The 23580-nt window shown below is 32.4% G+C and overlaps 1 protein-coding gene across 3 annotated transcripts in view; it reads left to right on the top strand.

Moving 5' to 3' along the window:
- Nucleotides 1-23580, top strand: part of LOC117794205 (sex determination protein fruitless) — a 175586-nt gene that overhangs the window by 148309 nt on the left and 3697 nt on the right. Inside the window, exons 7-9 of one of the 3 annotated variants that reach the window (XM_034634752.1) lie at nt 1852-2689; nt 2756-2839; nt 3780-4335. In XM_034634752.1, coding sequence (XP_034490643.1) covers nt 1852-2689; nt 2756-2839; nt 3780-3928 — 1071 coding nt within the window. In that variant the 3' untranslated portion in view covers nt 3929-4335. Of the gene's footprint in view, nt 1-1851; nt 2840-3779; nt 4336-19380; nt 19548-20005; nt 21585-23580 lie in introns of those variants that run through there. The other 2 variants (XM_034634750.1, XM_034634751.1) reach the window with 2 other exon arrangements.

The raw sequence follows: 23580 nt of genomic DNA on the forward strand, positions 1-23580 counted from the left end.
CAAATTCAATTGCGATTTTTGATAAGAACATTTTCGTTTTGTTTTTTCGATTTTTTGCCAGCTAGATTTTGTTCATAAATTAAAAAGAACAGAATCTAAAAAAAAAAAATACAAAAAAAAAAATCGATTCGCGCGTCTGAAACTTTAACAAAATTCTTTTGCAACGAGTGCAAAAATGCAGAACGTGAAACTTAAGTTAAAAATTTTTAACAATAAGTCTGTACCAAAACCAAAAAATTATGTTACAAAAACCGAAACTTACAAAAACACAAAAAAAAAATGTAAAACTAAAAACAAAAACAACCAAACAAAAATATGCAAAGAAAAAAATATTAAAACCAAATGCTAAAATAATATTAATAACGTACGATTATGTGACGTTTTTCGAACGACGCCCAAACAAAAATCGAAATTCAACTTCTTGAAAACAAAAACAAAAGCAAAAGCAAATATCATACACACACACATATATATATATGTATATATATGTATATATATATGTATTCAAATATATAGAAATTATAGAAATGCAAAAAATAAAAATAAAAAGAACAAATATAATTATAATAAAGAAAAAAAAAGCAAGCAGTTATAGATAATAAACAACAACTTCAACAAATACACAACGAAAGACATGCTGAAACCCCCTCTTGTTTTTACTGGCATCACGTGCCGAGTTGAAAGATATATATAGCATAAAAGTTAAGAGTCAAGAGCTCACACATCCAACTGTAATCTTAACTGTAACTTTAAACGTAACTGTAAACGTAACTGTAACTGTAACTGTAACTTTCAATATGGTAGCAGAGGCGCAGAGCTGAGAGACCGTCGCCATATTGAATTCTGGCAACCATTTTGGCTTTGCAATTAGTTTCCACTCTACTTCAATAATGATATCATATAATTCTTTCTAATTTTTTGTTTTTCTTTTCTTTCCTTTCTAACTTTTTTTTTTCGTTTATTTGTGTTTCTTCCTTGCAAATACAAAAGTAGCCATCATGTTTATTTGTTTTTTTTTTTCGTATCTTTCTCTCTGTCTTTGTACCTCCCGCTCTCTCCCTATATTTCTAACTTTCTGTCTCCCTCTCTATATTTTCCTTTCATATATCTGCGAAAGCGAGAAGAGCCAAGGCTTAAAATACAGCTAACTTGATTTTCCAACTGTAAATTGTATTCATTTAGAGCGTATGCTCTAAGAATTAATTTTTTAAATGTTAAAGAAGAAAATAATTTGTAATTTAATATTATTTCCCTTTTCGATTATTTGGTCTCGATTCTGATTCCTTTTATTTTTCTTGTATTCGTTTTGAAGCAATTAGTATCTCTCTTTCTCTCTCTATTTTTTCCCCTATAACTCTATATCTGTCTCTCTGTCTATCTCTGTGTCCTCGCTACCTATCTATCAATATCTGTCTCTCCTTTTCTCTGTCTCTAAAAGTAAAAGTACAACAACAAAAAATTATGTAAACAATTTCTGCATTATTTCATTTTTTTTTTCTCTTAAATTAAATTAATTTTTTCGTTGTTTTGTAAAGAAACCCAAAGCTTATACAAAAAAAAAAAACCTAAGTAGTTGACAAAGAAAACGAAGAAAAGCAAAAATGAAAGAGAAGCGATAACAATAACAATAATGATATCAATGGCACTCATATCGATAAACATATAAAAAGAATTAAGTAAAAACTATCGATCGATCGTTTGCAAGCAAAAACTGAAACTGAAAAATGCTAAATACAAAAACAAAAAAATGAAACCTAAAAAAAACCAAAAAAAAACCAAAAAAAAACACAAAAAAAAAATGAAACGTAGTAAAGAAGTTGATGTTGGATTTTTGTTTGGTGTTTGTTCCAGGAAACGTCCGAATCGCCCCAACAACACGCTGTGGGCGTTGGCGCGGTCCTCGGCGGCGGTTTGAGCAGCAGCAGCAGCAGCGCAGCCGCCGCCGCCGCCGTTGCCGCCGCCGCAGCCGCTGCCCATGAGCAGCAGCAGCAGCAGCAGCCGCCGCAAACGTCGCCACCGCCGCCGCTGCATCTATGCATATATTGTGGCGCCGCCTTCTCCAACCAAAACAAACTCACGCGTCACGTGCTCTCGCACTCGCTGAAGACGCTCGAGTATCGCGAGCCGAGCGCCCATGCCGCCCTCCTCCACTCACACCTGCTGACGGCGCACGACCTCAACATGGGCGCCTTGGCCCAGGCGTTCCCCTTCCAGATGAATGCCGCCATGGCGGCCAGTGCCGGCAGCAGTGATCCGCAGGAGCAGGCGGCCGCTGTCGCCGCCGCATTGGGCCTCGAAATGGAGATTGCAATGCATGGAGCCAGCTGCACATTTCAGAGCCTAACCGCCAGCTGCCTGGAGGCAGCCGGCTCGAGTGGTGCCAGCGGTCGTTTGGGATTATCCGGTTGCGGTTCCGGTTCATCGACATCCGGCAATGGCGGCATTGCGGCCACATCCGCCAGCTTGTTACTTGGCAGTGGCGGTGCTAGTGGAGGCGGTGCTGCTGGTGTTGGTGGCATGGGCGCTGGTGTTGCTGCTGGTGGCAGCGCTGGTGGTGGCGGTGGCGGTGGCGGCGGCGGCGGCTCATCGTCGCCCTCAACGTCCGCCGCAGCGTCGGCAGCGGCGCAGTCCGGCTCGTCGGCCGCCTCGTTGCTCGGCGCGTCAAGTGATCCGAATAGTGTTGTCATGTGTAAGTTCTGTGCTAAAAGTTTTCCCGATGTTACATCACTGATCACGCATTTGTCGGTACATACAGGTGATCGACCATTTAAATGTGAGTTTTGTGGCAAAGCGTTTAAGCTGCGCCACCACATGAAAGATCATTGTCGCGTGCACACGGGTAAGTTTCCTCCGCCGATCCGCAAGCCGGATCAATTACTCTATATATATACACACACCCACAATCTCATTTATCATTCATATTAATCAAAACACTGTGCAGTTGTCAGCTTAAAAAGCTTCAGTTCTGCACTCAAAGCTTTCGATTCTGCACTCAAAGCATTTGATTCTATACTCAAAGCTTTACTCTACAGGAGTGTTGCCCCCACTAATACTAGTGCTTAAAGCTCTCAAAGCTCACAGTGAGCCAAAAGTCGACAGCTAAAATAAGCTGGATTTGATAAATAAGTTGGTAAAATTAAATTTGAAATAATTTTTCTTAAAAATGGTTAAACTTAAAGGCATAACAAATTTTGCCTCTAAAGTTTTTAGTAAATAAAAACAAATTTAATTAATTTAATGTTATTTAAATCAGCATATAGCTTTTCTAAAATCTCCGTATTAAGCTTTAAATAAGCTGTACATTATTAAGCTTTCAGCTTTAAAAACTGTTATGAATTATAATTCAATAAAGAATAAAAAAAAATTAGTTTTTCAATCAAGTTCAATCAGAGCTTTTAAAGCTCACATTCAATTCAATAGGAATCATCCCTAGTAAATTTAATGAGTTTCTTCACACATAATGGATACAGCTGAGCTTTTTATTGAATAAAAATAAAATTTAATGAAAATAAATACTTGAGTGCAATTTAAAGTGTCTTGGATAGCTTTTAAATATTAAATATCACAGAGTTAGCAAAGCAAACTTAAAAAATTTATATAACTCTAGCAGATTCGTGCAAGCTTTTCAGAGAAGCCATGTGAGCTTTTATCACTCATTCATACACACACACTGATACACTTACTATACATTAATATACAACATATAGTACATATATCTGACATATTGCAATTCCTTCTATGCTCACATTGCAACACACATTTTGCATGGGGCGTTGCAGGTGAACGTCCCTTCAGATGCCACATGTGCGGCAAGACTTTCTCGCGCTCGACGATCCTCAAGGCGCACGAGAAAACGCATTTTCCCAAATATGTACGAAAGTTTTTGTCACCCAGCCCGGTCGATACAAAGGATGAGCTACCGCAATAGTGAAACGATTTTAGTTTGTTATTAAATTATTATTATTATTACTATTACTATTATAATAATAACAACAATAATAACAACAACAACAACAACAATAACAACAGCAGCAGCAGCAGCAGCAAAAACAGCAACAACAACTACAACTACAATTGATGTAAAGGAGACAACAACAACAAGAACAACAGCTGCAGTTTAAATGAGACAGCAACAGCAACAATTTTTGACTTACTTAAGCGAAAAGCGCAAAGCTTAGAGACAAATAAACACACACACACAACAGACACACACACACACACACACAATATGTACATATTTTATTAATTATACAAATAACTAAAAACGAGGCAAAAACACACAAAAAACTGCAAATAGAATTTGCTCTTTTTAACTGAAGCGTAGAGCGTAGAAAAGAGACAACCATACACACACACACACACTCAAGCATATTGAAAGTGAGAACACAAGCATATATAGATATATATACCTATATATAGAATACATAACCCCAATATATAGCAACATATGTCAAATTGTTGAAATTTATACCAAGAGCGATAATATTTTTTTTATGCAGTTCACACACACACACACTCTTTATTGTCTCTATTATTAAATTAAATATCAAATGCAAAGAAAGAGAGCAGAAGAAGATGAAGAAGAAGCAAAAGAAAGTAAAACAAAGTATGTTTAATTCTAATTTTAGTGCGAAAGTGAAACCCAAGCAAAAGTTTAAGCGTTGATCATATATACATTTTTTTTTTCTATAAAATATTTTAGTGAACAAGTGCAGCGTGAAAGTTGTAGCAGGAATCTAATTAAAATTGTTATACATATGCATATATCTACATAAGATATGTATATAAATATGTGCATATGTATATGCATGCATAAGAGAACGTAAGACATATATACATAAATGAAAATAAAAAAAAATACGCAAGAAGAAAACAGAAAAGCGAAGGTAAAGTAAAGAATTATACTAAATTGTAATGATATATATACATTTATATATTCGTACGATATATAGATGATATGATATAGAAAAAGAACAGTGAACACGTGATGTAACTTTTTAAGTAATGATTATCATGATGAACAACATGATGTTGATAGCGAGCGATGTTAGCGAGATGATAGTAAAGAAAGAAAAAAAAAAAACAACTAAAATTTGTTTAAAAGTAAAAGATCTGCATACATACATAGGTACGTGCATATGTACTAGATATACATACAACATACATACATACACACATATGTATATATGTATACATATACATATATATATATAAATATATAAGCAAAGCAAAGCAAAGTGAACAGCTAACAAAATTTATAGCATACTTTTGTGCGTTTTTCGTGCTAAATTCCTTGCTGGAAACAACAATGCAAAGCAACTCGAACGTATACCACATACATATCCACACACATACACAGTTAGAAGAGCGGCTTCTTAGGCTGATATTAGCCCCTATCCAGGTATATATATTGAACTAGTACCTAATGCGATACTACTAATAGAATGAACTTGCCCAACATTTTGATAGATTTGTAGCAATTGTTAATCCTACAATTGTGGGTTCAACGGAAAGACGAAACACTGGCAATGTCTATGCATAAAAAAATAAATTAAATATTTAAATTAGCCCATACACACACACACACATACACACACACACACTCTATATACATGTGTATATAGGTAATTGTATATATGCAAAACAAAACATAACTAATTTTTAGCCACATATACATAGATTTACAATCTAATATACAGTGCATATATACATACTACATATATATACATATATCTATATACAACATTTATATAAAATGTATAGAACGTGGAGTAAAAGAAGAAGCGACATCTAATGTAAAGAACACAAACAGCAAAATTTGAATTCAAATCATGGAATACAGACATACGCGTGAATTATGCAAAGCAGCAGAATTACATAGAATATCTGTGATCTTAAATATATATACATACGATACACAATAACATATATATATATATATATATATATATATATATATATACATGCATATATATACGTGTATATACGAGTATCAACCACTAAAAATAACAGACACAAACCCAAAAAAGAAGTATATAATTACAGCACGTTTAAGGAATTTCGACAGGATTCCAGCTAAATTTGCATAAATTGTATTATCATAAGGTATATGCACATTTTCCATTACAAAACTCACTCTTTTCTCATTTGGAACTTAATGAAACACTTAAAAGAATTTTCAAAGTATGTTCTGTTTTAAAAAATTTTTAAATTTTCAAATTCTAAAAATCACAGAATTTTTCATAACAATTGTGGATAATTCTTTGGCCTGGCAAAAGCAGTGAGCTAGCAATAGCAGTCAGCTTTTGTGCGCAACCATTTAGATACTGTCCTGCCCCACACACGTACACGTACACACACACACACACACACATGCACGTGGGCTTTGTTTGCAAGATTTTGTTGCCTTCGTTTTGGGGCAACTTGTCTTGAAATGCCCCCAAATGTTGAACGCCCAGTTTACTTTGCTTTGAACAACAACAATGGCACTGAGAATCAGCTTAAAAATATATACATTTATATATATATAGGTATATCTACACAAATATATATATTTTTTTTTGTTGTAGTTTTGAGTTTTGTAAAAATAATAAAAGAAGAGGAATAACTTTGGCTAAACATTTGCAAGGAATAATATAAAACATTGATATTTCTTAAGCGAGAGAAAAAAATATAACAAATTTTTGTGTTATTATGTTTATCAATATTGCTATGAATACGAATTATTATTTGGCAACACACGACGTGGTCGAAATGTCGTTGACTGATTCCCGGGGATATTCAACCGATGATTTCCTCAAACAAACGCAGCACCCTGCTACACAATTCATCCGAAACTTTTAGTATAGCCCACAGAGCCTGTGTATTTTGACAGCGATACACAACCACAAAGCAAACATAAAAAACAAAAAACAAAGATATACAAATCGATCTCAAAATTATAACAAAAAACAAATTATATTATAAAGCATAAGGTATGCACCAACATTTGCGGCTCTGGCCAGACTATATAGAAGACGTGAGGCGGCCATGGGCATCATTTTGGGATCGGTTCAGACTCTCGATCTGATACTGTGAACAACAGGTAAAAGCAACAACAAAATGCGCACATTAAAAACTAAAAACTTTAACAAAACGCACGCTAGACAAAATTCAAAATTCTAAATTTTTAACCAAAACAAAAAAAAAAAAGCAACATTTTTTCGGCAAACAAAAAAAAAAGAAACGAAAAGAAAAGAAAACCCAAAAAATAAATAAGATCTTTGGATTAAACAATTTGGCTGTGATAGCATTAAAAGAAAAAAAAAAACAAACAAACAAACAAAAAAAATAAAAGTAAATCAACAAAATGAACATGAGCATGTGAATATGTATTTAAAACATAAAGGTTATGAAAGGAAATTAAATGAAAAAGATTTTTCGCTTTGCATTTTGTGAACGTTGACAAAAACAAAATGGAAAACGAAAAGCTGGCGCCATGAAAATTTTGTTGTTGACTTATTTTCTAGCAGGGAGCGCAGTATTAGAGAAAAACAAGACAAGACACATAAAGTGAAAACAAGGAAAATGATAAACCCAACAGGCATCAATTTGACATTGTGATGTTAAGAATATTTGCAAACAAAAAAAAAACTAAACAAAACAAGTTTTGCATAAAAAAATAAATATTTAAACTAATTATAATAATACACATAAACATAATCATTAATATAATAAAAAATAAAATATATGAGGAATGCAAACAAAATTTAACGTTTAGGAACAAAATAAAAACAAAATTGTGATTTTCGGCCTTTTAGAAACAAAATTATTAAAACAAAAAATTACTACTCAATAATTAATTAAATTAATAATTAATAATAATTAAACGTAACCAAAAACAAAAACAACAAGCAAAGCTAAATAAGAACATTCGCTTTTCCAGCTTCGGCTAAATCGAAAATTTATTATAGGGACAAAATGAATAGATTTTTTTTTATTTAATTTTAATTTTGTAGCAGCCAAAGTGCGTCCAGGCGACAGCCGCGTCAGATGTGAGAGAAAAACATTCCAAGCAAAGAAAAAGCAAAAGGTATACGAATTTTAGACGGGTGGCTGCCAGTTTCTACCAAGAAACCAAAAATATATAAAAAGGGGAGAGGGAAGAAGGCCAACACATTTCGACCACACAATTAAAATATGTTTTTTTTTTAAATATTATCATGATTATTTTAAATTTGATGACTACTTTTCATTTGATTATTTCGACTGCACTGACAAACCAACAACAATTAAATGTTTTTATGATCTGTGTCTCTACGAAACAAGAAACAAAACAACAAAAATACAATTAAATAATTAATTAATGAATGTTTTTGTTTATACTTATATACTTATTATATATTTTTTTTGTCATATCTCTAATTTAATGTGTAAGCAAATGTTATTATTATGATTATATAACACTTATTGTACCAACTTATATGAAATTTATTTAGCTTTAGCGTAAAACAGCAAAAAGAAAAAGAAAATATTTAAAACATGGCAACAACCTTAAGTTTCTTATTTCATATTTCTGTTCTGAATGTACGCGTATATCCAAATCAATATTATAACTATGTTCGATGGAAATACACACATACAAACATATATAACAACAGTACACATACACACACAATGAATTTTTCAGCTATATGAGAAAGTGAATTTTAACAAAATTATTGTGACAACAACACAAACCAAACAACAACCACAACAACAACAAAACAACTAAAAAAAAAAACAAAAAAGAAAACGAATACAAAAATAAAAACCAAATTAAAAAAAAAACTGTTGAAGCAAAAAGCAAATTTTAAATGACGTTTTGGGTTATTCTTATTACTATTTATAATTTTTATCGTCCTATTATTTGTCTATATATTTCGTAATCATTCCATATTTTCACATATCATTCAAAATTCATTGTGTTACATCGTTCACTTCATACACACACACACATACTATAAATGCTTATATATATCATAATGTTCTTTATAATTAATTTTTACACATTTCTATATGCTTAATTTCTTTAAGTGTAGCGCCTAAGTTTGATTATGAGTTCTTGTAGCCTTTAAGTTGTGATCAAAAGTTCCTTATTTTGGCTCCCCGCGACAGTGCCCGCCCCGCACCGTGGGCATTCATCGATTATTTTTTTTTATAATTTTTTTTTTTTGTTTTTTGACGCCATTTGAAAACGTTTCAACAAGTTCCTTGACGACAGCAACAAAACAAACAAAAACGAAAAAAAAGAGAAAAAGCGAGAAAGCGAGAAAGTTCAACTCACTTATAGCAAAATATACAATAACAAATTAAACACAACAGAGAAACTGCAGTTAAATTTTCATTTCTTTCTTTTATTATCTTTATTTTGATAATTTTTGCTTGTTTTATAATTACGTTTATTGTTCCATTGTTGCCAGGTTTTTCCTATTTAATCATCTATTTATAATAATAAGCCAAAAGAAAAATGTACTGCTTAAGGTAAAACATGCTAATACAAATTTTTAGTCAAAATTTTATGAAAAAAAAAACACTTTTTAGGCAAAAAAAAAGTAAGATAAAATTTAGAGCGCTTCGAAGAAAAAATGAAATTTAAAAAAAATTGATAAAGGAAATTTTCAGCGATTGTTTTTTGAGTAACTGTTAGGAGCACAGTACAGACTAAAAGCACAATAACAATAAATTACCAGAGGAATAGCAGCTCCAACAAAATTAGCAACAAATATATCCAAAAATATAAAATAAAAGTAAAAATTAATACAAATACAAATACTGGATACAGTAAATGAGAAAAAGAATTTGTAAGTCAGGCTTCAATTTAGTTCAATTGCTTTTCTTTTTTTTACTTATTTGAAAGCTAGCAGCAAAAGCAGTAGAGGCAACACCAAAAAAAAAAAAAAAACAAATCAGAAATCAGTGAAAAACATACACACACACACACACATGCAAGTGTGAAGAAAAAGTATATCATTAGGCGTACTGCAAAAATGCATTTTAATGGAAACAGGAATTTAAATGATCTATATACAGAAGTACTAAAATGTTATATAGTATATACATATACATATATGTAGATATATGGTACACACATACAATAATACTATATATACATGCATATATGTATGTATGTATATGTATATATTTCTAGCAATCAGAAATAAGCAAAGCAAGTTATTTATATATGAATCTATATATAAAACAATGCATATGAACTTACACATACACACACCAAATACACCCCTAACTATACACCCCAAAAAAAAAAAAAAATCTATGCATACATAAATCGAAGCTAAGCATGCTAATTATTAACTTTGTACAGAAAATAAACCTAGAATCTAATTCTAAGTGAGATCAGCCTGAATACACCCGTATATAAATAGCGAAAAACCATTACGAACAGAGTAGCGACGTAGCGAAAAGGAAACAGAAACGGAAGTCAGCCCGATCAGGGTTGCCAAGCGCGAACGGGACAGAAACATTTACGCTAGATTTGCAGATACAAGTCGAATTTATATATATACTTATATACCATAACTATACATACACATACATACTATACTATACATATAACTATCCCTAAAAAAAAAATACAATCTACTTAACCTAACAATTTTTGTTTCGACTCCGCATTCAACGAGAGGGAGAGATCAAATTTTTTGTCAAATATCTTTCGATATATTTGAACTCAAGCTTTGGCACACAACAATTAAAATTTTGGAATGATCAAATCCAAAGTATATTATAAAAAATAAAAAACAAATAAAAACATAACTGAAAATTACAAACAAAATTCAAATCCAAATCCAAAACCAAATTCAAATTCAAAACCCCAACTCCAAACACTCAATAAAAAATACAAGTTTCGGCAAAAAAAAAAAAACAAAACTTTTTTCGGCAATATTTTTAATAATTTCTACATTAATTAACATGAGCAGCAGCAACAATACATATTTAAATAATAGTGAATAAAAAGAAACAACAAAAACGTATTTCAATATCTTTTGGTTTTATATATTTCTTTTGATTTCTTTTGTCTAGCAGAAAAATGCTCAGGGTAAACACAGATTCTTCCAATACAATATAACTAAACAACAACAACAACAACATGAACAACTGCAAAGAATTGCAGCCGCAAGCAATATTTATATATGCATATATATCTACTTACATAAAAATATATATATATATAAATATACAATAAACATATATATACAACAGCTACAATAACAATAGTACCAATATTTAAAAAAAATACAACAACAAACAACAAGATGGCTGCATAATGCTTTTAAATGCATAGATTTATAACTATTTTTTTAAATTGATGCATATTTTTTTAACAACAACAACAAATCAACTACATAATTCAATTATACAACAATAAAAATAGGCAACAAATGAAGAAATGAAATATGAAGAAAAAGAATGATAAACAACTAATAAGAAACCGCATACCTACTTATAATACAAGCAACTTATTTACACAATCAAACCATAACAAATTAAATATGAAAAAGAAAAACAAATAAACTCTTAAGTATGCGAAACCTTAATAATTATACACAATTTTCTTATTTATTATTGCAACTTTTTTTTATATAATAATATTAAGATGAACAAGAATAAGATGAAGATTGGAGATGCAAGCAAACAAATTAAAAAATAGTTCAAAATAAACCTAATGATACTAAGTAATTGATATAAAAAAAGCTGTTAAACAAATACTTATCTTAAATACCTAATTCAATCCCAACCAAATGCCTTCTTTACAGTCGTAGCGTAATTTAAAAAACCAACAACAACCAATTCAATTCATTTCATATTTATTTATATATTAGTTCGACCTTTTGTTAATTTTCTATGAAATATGCTGCAGTTCAAGTGTGCAGTGTATGTTTGATGAACCGAACTAGTTCCATGCAGGTCAATAGACAAATTTTGTAAGACAATAAACCGAACATATACATACATAGATACACACTCACAGCTGCGAATCGAGTATAAATTCGTATTCACATATCACAATTGATTCAATATCACGTACATAGTTCAAATAAACTAGTTCACCGACTAGCTTTTAAAGCCAACTAACTAACTGGAACTAGTTCGCATAATATTACAATTCTCGACAATTACCCAACACTACACTGTTCTCAAACAGACGCAACAACTGTAGCATATCATAATACAGTTATGATAGTAGAACAACCAATTGATCACATCGGCGAAGCCGATGAATACTCTTGCAGTTGTTTATCGATAGATTCTGCCGAATACATATGTATGTAGGTATATGCGCAGTTTTCCGATTGCTTTAAGTTTTTACAAAATCAGTCCAATGAAGAATTAATTATCTAGATTTAAGATAATGATCATACCACTGCAAGGGTATAAAACATTTGAAACAACCAAACAAAGAACAAAAAATAAATATCACAAATGTACCCTGTTGACAGAATGCCTTCATTTACATGATCACATACCAGAAAAAATAAAACAAGTATAATCACCTACAATACAAATACTTTAAGACTAAACATACAATACAATACAATACGTACAAGAAGTTGAACAAGAAGCAACCTTATAGCGACCATAGCATACCATAAAATGTGAAATCAGTTTTTATATCCTAATATTGTAATTGTGTTGGTTTTTTATTTTTCACTTTTATAACTAATTGTTAATGCATTTTTAATGGCATCAGAGTACTTAGCAGTTAAATATACAATTGTTTGTTTGTTTATTCCAAATGTGCAAATCTTTTTCTTTAACAAGAACAACAACAAAAACCAAAATAAATAATAAATAACAAATAACGCCTTTTTGAGTTCGTTCCTTACTTTTGTATAAGCGAAACTTGTAGGAACTTAGCCGATTAACTGATAAAAAAAACAAAAACAAAATCCGTTAACACAATCTGTGAACAGCTTAACCGATAACAGATAAACCGATAACCGATATACCGATAAATAGTTAAACAGTGAAACGCAATAAAAACAGAAATTGGTTTCATCGGCGTAACAACATAACGTAACATAACAAACATTATGATTTACTATGAAATATTAATGAGAACCCAATAACTAAATATATGTTTGAGTGCCAAGCTAACAATTCGAGACAAACTGTAAATAGACGAAAAGAAAAAACAAAAAAAATACCAAAAACCAAAATAATGAAACAAATACAGGGGTGCCACAGAAATTGTAACCAACCGAATATCTCCCAAAAATGTATGGAGTTTGGGGAGATTTTCGTTCCTTTTCGTTATCTGTGGCACCCCTGATGGAGACAAACATAATGCAATTTGTATTACAAATAGAACACGTTCTTTTTCACTGTAGTTGACTCTCGTTACTTTAGTAAATAGAACTAGTTCCAAATTGCGAGCTACACACTAGACACAACTGTACATAAAACTTGACGAAAGCAATAGAACTTGGTTTTTCCATTTTACAACACTGGCATGCAGCTTAACAAGCTGAAAGGTTACTCGACGCAAACAATGGAACCACTCACGGACATATACATATAATGGGAATGCCTGTAAATACTATATATACATTTATATATATAAATAGTTAGCATGTATCTGGAATCGATTAGACGATACTGAATATAAAAATATCAATTTCCACTTCAACAACAATGTAAACTATTTAATTACCAAGAAAACAAAACAACTGAATGCAACATAGAACCAATTTTTAAATGCCTAACACATACGAGTAATTGTACATTTCCAACTATATACATACTGCAACAAAAAACAAACAAAAAGAACCTTTTGATACGCTAAACTGAGTTACAATTATATACAAAGATACAAGCTAAATTACAGATGCAATAACAAATGCTAGAGATACATTTGAGATACATTTGATCAACTTAATGCTTGGCAGTTTCTAAAACACTTTTTTTTGACACTCGCTCAAAAAATAACACACACATACACACACAAGAAACACATATTTAGGCTGAGAAAATAAGAAATTAAGTGAGTTGTTAATAAATACATATACTTATAATGACAAGCAACAAATAAGGCTTTTAGGCTTATTTTAAGCAAATCGATTCTTAAATTTTTTGGTAAATAACAAAAAAACGTAATCCATAAGACAAGCAAAAAAAGATAACAAAAAGAAGTAACAGAATGAAAGAAAGAAAGAAAAAAAACAACACTGTAGTGCCTACTCCCCTTTAACAAAAAAGAAAACAAAAAACAACAAAAAACAAATATATATACATATATATATAAACTTATATATATACAATACATATATACATTATACATACTGAAGTAATATTTTATAAAAATGCAAAAACAAATGTAAAAACAAAAGCAAAAAGCAAAAAAAAAAAACAGCGATAAAGCAAAGGAAAAAATGAATAACCGAAGTCAGCAGTTTTTTTGATAGTTATTTTTTTAGTGAGCAATGGAGGCATTGAATCATATACATATATATATATATATATATATATATATATATATATATATACATTAATATATATACATATAATAAAATATACATACATACTATATACACACACTCACACACACAAACAGCATTTGTAGGCAGTTGAGAACAAGGAGTGTAACTTAAAGTAAAGTTTCTAAAAAAAACAAAAACTAAAAAACCAGGCAAACAAAATTTTACTCTTAAGCAAATGAAAAAAAAAAAAACGAGAAAGCGAATTAAGAACAAAAAGAATGACATTAGTTATAAAACAAAACAAATTTCACAACCAAATCAATAACAAGAACAAAAAGTAGAAGAACAAACAACAAAGTAGTTTTGCATATCCACACAAAAAAAATACTACAAACAAAAAAATTAAAAAAAATACCAGAAAAATATAATTATTATTATTGAAAAACATATTAGTTTATAGAGCTCAAATATTTTCACAGCCACAACAATAACAACAAATACAAGTACATATTACAACCAAAAACAAAAAAGTTGCTAAAAAAAAAAAAGAAACACACACACTCAAAAAAATACTTTATAAAAATTAAGAAAGCGAAGAAAACTTTTGAATAAGCGTAAAAATAAAACTAAAAAATAAAATCAGCAAAAACTTTTTAACCTTCCCAAAAAAACCAAAACGAAATGCAAAAACAATTTTGCTAAAAAAATATCAAATAATAACTAAATTAAAGTAAACTCTTTGTTGTCCTTTAGTTCAATTTGTTTAAAAGGCAATGTTATTATTTATGCTGTGGCAGTTAGTCACATACATACACACACACTCACTCATAGATACACACATACCATACAATAGTTGATTAATTAGTTTTTATGTGTTTTACCATTAAAAATATGTTTTTTAAAAACATTAATTAAGTTTCATTTCCATTGCGCTTAAATTTAATTTAGCAAATTTTGCCACATCCAAAAAAGAGAGTAATACATAAATAAACAAAAAGTAACTAAAAGCAGACAGAAGTTGAGCAGATTCAACAAACATTAAATAATATTATTATGGTTATAATAAATTAAATAGCTAAATAATAGTTTTAGTTAACTACGGTTGAAATTATAAGTTTCCTATGAGGCTCATTTTAATTTTTGCTTGTTTTTAGTAACAACATAGTTTTTTTCATATGATTTTTTTTGTATTGTAATTCGATTTGATTGATACATCATATGAAACGGACACATACACACATACATATTTATATATGTATATATATATATTTATATATATATATATATATATACATACTATATAGACTTCTGAAGCAGCTCAAGCAAAAGAAGCAGAATATTAGTTTATTTTTGAGGCTCTCGAACAAATATGATATGATTTTTTGTCGATATAATGAGGATAGAATTTTTTGGAAACTTCCTTATAAAGAGGCTGCCTTCACTTGCCAATAGATTTGAGGTTGAGCTAAATATCTACGAGTATACATTTATTGAGTCGGATATTAATTCGAATTCAAATGCTTCTGAGCTGTTGATGGAAGTTCGTGACAGAAAGCAAACAAGTAAATATCAAGTAAATAAATGAAAACAACAACAAAATAGCTGCAATACGTTATAATTACGTCAATATGTTCCTAACAATATAGACATACTTACATTCATACTTATAAATTATGATTAACTAACTATAAAGCAGGACAGCAAGAACAACATTTAAACATAAGTGAGCAGTTACACACACACACACACATCCACATGAGCATACATTAATAGCAGCAGCTAAACTAATTAAAAAAATATAAATTAAAATTAAAAACATAAAAAAGCGTGAAGCGTGAGACTAAATTCAATTTGATAATTTCTTAAGTTAAGTTGTGTTTGTCTTTATTATTATAACATACAGACACGCATACATATACTGTAAACATGCATATATATATACATTTATATATATATATATATTCGTAGGAATTATTGATATTATTTTGTAAGCGTTCCACAACCTATAAAAATTATTTATTCAGCAAAACAAAAAATAATCTTTAATTTAATTCACATTTATCTAAATAATTTTAATTAATTAATTGCAATTTAAGTTCCATTTCATAAACTTTAGTTTTTTTTCACTCAATTTAAGTAAATATATACATATATATTTGAAGCATATATATTTTTCGCAAATAAATCGATATAAAGCAAAAAAAAAAACCTCATTTATCTAAAGCATGTTTCATTCATTTTTAACACACTCCACAAATCCACATAAACTCACAAACATATAAATAACATTTCACTGGATAAAAAAACACTTTCATTGTCATTTCGCCTGCAATTGGCAATATTGCAGCGTAAGCGATTTGAAAATTGTATAAACTTATCAATTAGTTAATTTTGTATAACGACTATCGTTTATCGACGATCGATTACAGCTGGTTTATATTTATATACTACGCCAATCGAAGAGCTTGATTTAATAAATGAAAACCGTTAAACCAAATCCAATACATTTAAAAGGAAGGTTAAAAAATTCTTTATATATATATTATATACCTATGTATATATAGATATATATATTTTTTTTGTAGTCAAATACCAAAATCCAAAAAGTGAGAAAAATAATATTTAAAAAAATGAAAAGAAAACCGACAAAAAAATGAAAACCAACTAAAAAGCACTGAGCAACACTTATAGTCAACTCATTTTCGAGTTGTACCCAATGCTGAATAATGAATACAAGTCAAGTACGATTACTCGTAATGAATAATGATTAATGAATAAATAAATAATGAAGAGCAGCTTATATCAGGCACCAACAAATAGACGCAACAATACAAATATTTTAGCAGAGAATATTTCGATAACTGATACACACACACCCTCACACAGACACACACACACACACACACACACACACACACAAGCAACAACAACAAAAATGGTAATTAAACATATTTTAGGCAAAAATCCCCAAGAAAATTTATATAAAATTATAAAATGAAAAGCTAAAGAGTTTATAAACAAAATATTTAAGCAAAGCAAGGCATATCATAGTTTATAAAAAAAAAAGAGAAGAAACCTAAGCACACACACACCCACACACACACCCACACACACATAAAACAGAGAGACCCTAAACAAAAAAGAGATTTATTGGTTTGCAAATATCGTAATATTCATAGCACACGGTAGAAAAAGGCTAAGACCCCAAAGTACATTTTTAAAAGTTGAAACAAAAGAAAAAAGCAACAACAACCACAAATACAACAGCAAATAACTTGAACAACAATATAAAGGCTAAATACAGACTAAAGTAAACACGGTAAACCTAAGGAATAGACCTACAACATACATAGAAGACGATGAAAATGATAATGATGATAACGATGATGATATATGATATACGGTCAATGCATATAGCCAGCTATATAGACATGCATAGACACCGCAATTTCTAGTTGATGACAGTGTAGCCCTTTATAAGAGACAAACAAAAACCAAGAAAAAAGATTATGAGCGAGAATAACAAGAAAAGATAATGAAATGATAAGAAAAGAAAATGAACAATACAAATACAAACACAAACTAACAACATATAAACAAAATAAAAAAAGAGAAAAGAATGAAACAGAAAAACCAAAACAAGATGAAAAAGAAAGGAAAGTAAATTCTATATAAATAAAACTATTGAAAATAATCGTCGCGAGTTTTTGTTATTTTTGATTAAAGCTTTCAATCAGGGGTGCTCCAAATATACAAACGTACCAAATATGTCAATATGTCTCTTTTGAACTCCTCTGTAAAATCAATCAGTCATCAGTTATATCGTAATTTTTGGGGGCATGAAATTACAAATCTATCTCCTTATTATGGAATTCTGAACAGACTGAAATTTCAAGAAATTGAGTTGTTTACAGAACAAAATGATTAATTACTTGAATTATTAACTCTAAGCGAGTTCTCGATGTAATTATATTGAAATTTATTATTTTTACCAGGGAATAATACCGGAACCGGTACAGAAGCCGATAACCAAAACTAACGGTTTCATTTCAAGATTGAAGATATTAAAAAAAAAAACATTTTACCAAAATAGTTGTTTCGGGCATACCGGAACCGATATTTTTCGGTTTGTTTCCCTATTTTGCTTACATATTTTTTAGAAGCGAATTCTTCTTTAATTACAGCGACAATTTTAATGCATTTCTGCAATATTTTGTATTATATCGGAACAATTCCAAATTAATTTTTATTTCTATAAGCTGTTGGGAAGAAATGAGTCTTCGGCATCCTAATTCTTAATTCTTGTAAGACTTTTTGATGTTAGGAATCTTTGATTTTCTATGCGACAAGTTTTCTTCTGTGTTCTTTGTGCTGTTGACGTGTTCAAGTATTTTCTGCGATTTTTTGTAAGTGAAGTCTCTATATAGATTCGCAAGAAGCTGGCAACGCATACCGTAAGTAATACTGCTCGGTTTTCTCCACAGGGCATCAAAGCTGTACTAAGTATAATGTCGTTTTGAGTAGTTTTGTATATAGATGTAAATTACGTGTATAAGTAAAAAAAAAAAAGCTTTATTATTGCTTATGTTTAGAAATTGTAAATAGCGCACTGCATGCTCTCTGATCAGATCTCTGTTCTCATATATTTTGTTATCATTTGTGACCTTGAATAATTCCCCTTACTTAGAGCACACACCAGAAACACTCCATGTCCCTTCTCTATGCAGCAATTAGCCTCTTTAGAACTTATGTAGCAGCAAGTCAAGAAATAGTTGAAAACGAGATAGAATTTAAATAACCCCGTCTCCGACTCCTTCGACTCTCTGAGCCCCCATCCGCAATTAAATGATTTTTGCATGATTTGCCACGCCCACACTAATATATAATATTATTTATACTTCAAAACGATTTGAATCCTCAGCTCTTGCGGAACTTTGGCTCCCCGATGAGCGCAATGGCCGCCAGTCGTTGTCCAACACCTTTCGCATTTCCCTTTACGCCGCTCGGTTTGAGCCTCTTCGACATTGATCCGTCCAGAATATTGAGCCTGCTGCACCACCAGACCTGGCTGGCCGAGGAGGCATTGCGGTAAGTCAAAAAACAAATACTTGTAATCTAAATTGAACTTTTATGTAGAAATAAGACTAGATCCTAGTTATTTTAAGGCACGGCAATTTTCAGTGCTCGTCAAACCATACAAAAAGATATAGAAAACATATAAAAAAATATATATATATTTTTAAAATTGAAAAAAAAGAGCATAAAATACAATTTAAACTACAATTTAAAAGATGTTTGTTGACAGGAGCAGTGTTGCCCTTTCGGATCAAAGGCGAAAAATTCAAAAAGTCACGAACTTGTTGATTCGAACTGGTATAACGACTTTGATAAGGACTACAAAAAATTGATTGCAAATTAAGACTAAGGTTTACTGCAGGTTTTCTTAAAAATTCAAAAAAAAAAAGAATTTTAAAAAACCAGATTTTGTAACGTAACAATAAAATACTCTATATAAAAAGTATAAAATGATTTTGATTTGTTTACAGAACACGTGGATTGTTGAGTGCTCCAAAGGATTTTTCCCACCGTTTTACAACACTCAGCGATCTGTTAACCAAGGACTATCAGGCCAGTGGTGCGGGTGGTGGCTATGGGGCAGCCAAGCAGGCGCAGTCGCAACCACAGCAGTCCACAACGAACCGTTCCAGCGATGCACAGTACAAAGCACAGCAACAACAAGCCGCACAACAACAACAACAACAAACGACACAACAACAACAACAACCGCAGCTGCCTCATGCCGCCTTCAATTTACGCTATGCCACGCCCACAACCTTCTTTGCGCAATCCACCAAATCGAGCAAATCCGTTGGCGCCCCATCGCCCCAACAAATGGCGAGCTCGTCCACAATCTCAAGTGAATCGCAGCTGGAGTCGCAGATGGAGGGGAAACGCAATACCAACGATAGCGATGATGTAACCATTGTGGAGTTGGCCAATGAACGCAGTGTGGTCACACCGAATAGCAGTGCTCTACTTTATAAGGAATCGCTCGAACAGTTGCTCGCCCAGCAGCGTCGTCGTGCCACAAGCAACAGCACGCCGGTAACTGGAACAGGAGTAGGAGTAGGAGCAGGAACAGGAACAGGAACAGGAGCAGTTGCAACTACAGCAGGAGGAGTTGGAGTTGGATCTGGTGTCATTGTGGATGCCAGCGGATTGCGTCAATATACTCAGCTGTTGCTATCCGGAGCTGCCACTCCGGTTAGTTGCACGGACACCTCGTCAAGCTGCAAGGAGAAGAGCTCCTCGTCGTCTACCTCATCGACGCCGCCACCAAGTGGCGCCCTGCTGACCCAGCATCAGCAATTAAGCCAAATGCTGAAGAGTCCATCGGACACATGCTCCTCACTGTTCAGCGAACCGATTGAGGAGGAGACACGTTGTGTCGTCTGCAATGCGCACTTTCCCAATGTCTGGCTATTGGAACAGCATGCTGCTCTGCAGCATCCACACATTGGTCCCGGCGAGGAGAAGCCCTTCATCTGCGAACAATGTGGACAATCCTATCGCTATCGCAGCGCGTATGCCAAGCACAAGGAGCAGAATCATCGTGCTCGCCTCCCCGCGGACAAACTCTTCACCTGCGATGTCTGCGGCATGCAATTTCGCTATCTCAAGAGCTTCAAGAAGCATCGCCTCAATCACGCCCTCGAGCGACTTCACGGCAAGAAGAGCATTGGCGTCGGCGTCGGTGTCGGCGCTGGCGTTGGCGTTGGCGTCGGCGTCAACATTGGGGCCGGGGGAGTGTCGAATGCTCGTCTTGTCAGTGGCAGCTCATCAGCTGCAATCTCTGCTCAACTGGAGCAGGATGTGGTCACCAGTTCGCAGGAACCGATGCTCGCCGATGAGGGCGAGGATCTTCGCATTAATGTAAAGCGCGAGGGCGACGACACAGCCGGACAACAGGACGCCGGCAGCGAGGAGCATGAACAGGACAACACCATCGATTCCGCTGGCATCACATTGCTCTACAATGACAACAACTCATCGGCATCGGCCTCCACCAGCGCCACGGAGCCGAATATTAGCAGCTCGGACGGCATACATAGTACAAACAAGCGGGTAAGTAACTTAACATACTCACCCTACTACCCACCCTATCAGAGATGTCAAGAATTGCCATCAAGTCGATGGCAATTGCATAATTTATACATGTGTAAAGATTTCAAATTGTTTAGATTGTAATCACAAAAGGTTTTGAAAAAGTTGCAAACGCTTTTACACAGACAATGCTGCCAACTTAAAAAAAATAAGCCATTTTTGACTGGAAGAACAGGCCAAAAAAACTTTAAAAATTGTAGAAAAAAGTGTAAAAACAAACGGAATTTATGGGCTCACACAATGTTTATTCTTTTTACATTATTTTCATTATTTTATCAATTTGAGTAGAATTGCATTAATTGCAGTAATTGTGACCTTCGCTCATCCATATTGTCGCGGACTTTTGGTATAGAGATGATAGTTTGCCCTAAACTTGTACTGATATTGGCAAATATCGATAAAAAAAAAAAATTAATGATACAGCTGCCACTTTGTTGCGTGTCGTGTGTGGGCACCTTAAGGCGATGTGATTTTTCATGTTTTTATATTTTGTATTGGCAGCGTTGTCATAACAACTTGTCTTGTATTTAATAAGGAGCAGTGCTGCCAGAATATTGTGGGCTAAAAAATATATGGGTAATTTTTTTACTAAGATTTAGGCCTTAGACTAATGCGTAAATTAAACATAAGCTTATTTTATTTCAACAACAATGATAATTTGACATCCTTGAGAATATATATGTATATTTTTCGGGTTCTGAAATCCGACATCATTGTAACTCAAAAAGACCTCTGCCCAAAACTATGTGCTGTCGAAAAAGTTCTTCCATTTGACAAAATGTTTTATTTTAGCACTTCATTAATTTTTCCACCAAGTGTGATTATAAAATTTTAAAATCTAGCAATAAAAGAAAAAATGGCAGTAGCTAAATCATTTTTTAAAATTGTTAGATTTCTAGCTAATACCATTTTCTAGGTTTTGCAATAAAAAAGGGCTAAATGTTGCAAAGAAATTGCTAATATGGCAACACTGATAAGGAGACTTGTCACCGAAAGATAGACGCGCTAGAACGAGATAGCAAACCTGAAGTTTTCTTTCCAACTGTCAAAAAAGATTACTGAAAAGGTGGCAACAGTGTTGAACAATTTACCTAATTGCAAATCCATCTTGTTTAACATTTACTGTGAAACGTCAAATTGCGAAAAGTCATATGACATATGTATTTGGTTCGAGGAGTGACTTTTGAGCACAAATCATACAAAACATTTGTGTGTGTACTATTTTGAAGAACACTGATTTCAATTCCATCACGAGCACGTAGGTAACAATCTTTTCGTCTAACTGTTACTTAAATTCAGCAACCTTAGGGAAAAGCTGTTGAAGACTGTATTGACGACATTTATTAGGTCACCAATATAGCACAAAAAATAAGATTGTAATTCCACAGATTCAAAACACGATAAGTAATGGATCAGCAGGACATAGGCGATTTTGCTGTATTTGCAATGGAAAACTCTTATGATTCTGAGACGCATATGAAAATATCTGAATGTCTGCGAACCTTAAAAACCAATCGGGGTGAATTGATTCAGGGTATGTTAAATAGAATGAGAACTAATAAGATTCGGTACTTCAATAGAATGAGAACTAATAAGATTCGGTACTTCAATAATAACCTTTCAGAACGTTATTTTATACTGGAATTACTTTGCAATGGCTTAATGTCAAAAGTATTTCTTTGCTGGGATTTACAAGTGAGGCGGTATGTTGCTATTAAGATACCCAAAGATCAGGGTTATGACGTCGACATGGTATCGACTGAAACGATATTGTTACGCGCAGCACATACCGCCCATCCCACAGATCCAAGACGGGTCAGGATTATTCAGGTTTTTGAAGATGTTAACTTTCGATGCTTAGATGGTATAATATCTTGCGCCGTACTTGAGGCAATGGAGGGAACCGTGTTGGATCTCATTAATGACTCAACCCATAATAGTCTACCTCTGGCGATAG

Source organism: Drosophila innubila, chromosome X, assembly GCF_004354385.1.
Source record: "Drosophila innubila isolate TH190305 chromosome X, UK_Dinn_1.0, whole genome shotgun sequence".
Classification (NCBI taxonomy): domain Eukaryota; kingdom Metazoa; phylum Arthropoda; class Insecta; order Diptera; family Drosophilidae; genus Drosophila; species Drosophila innubila.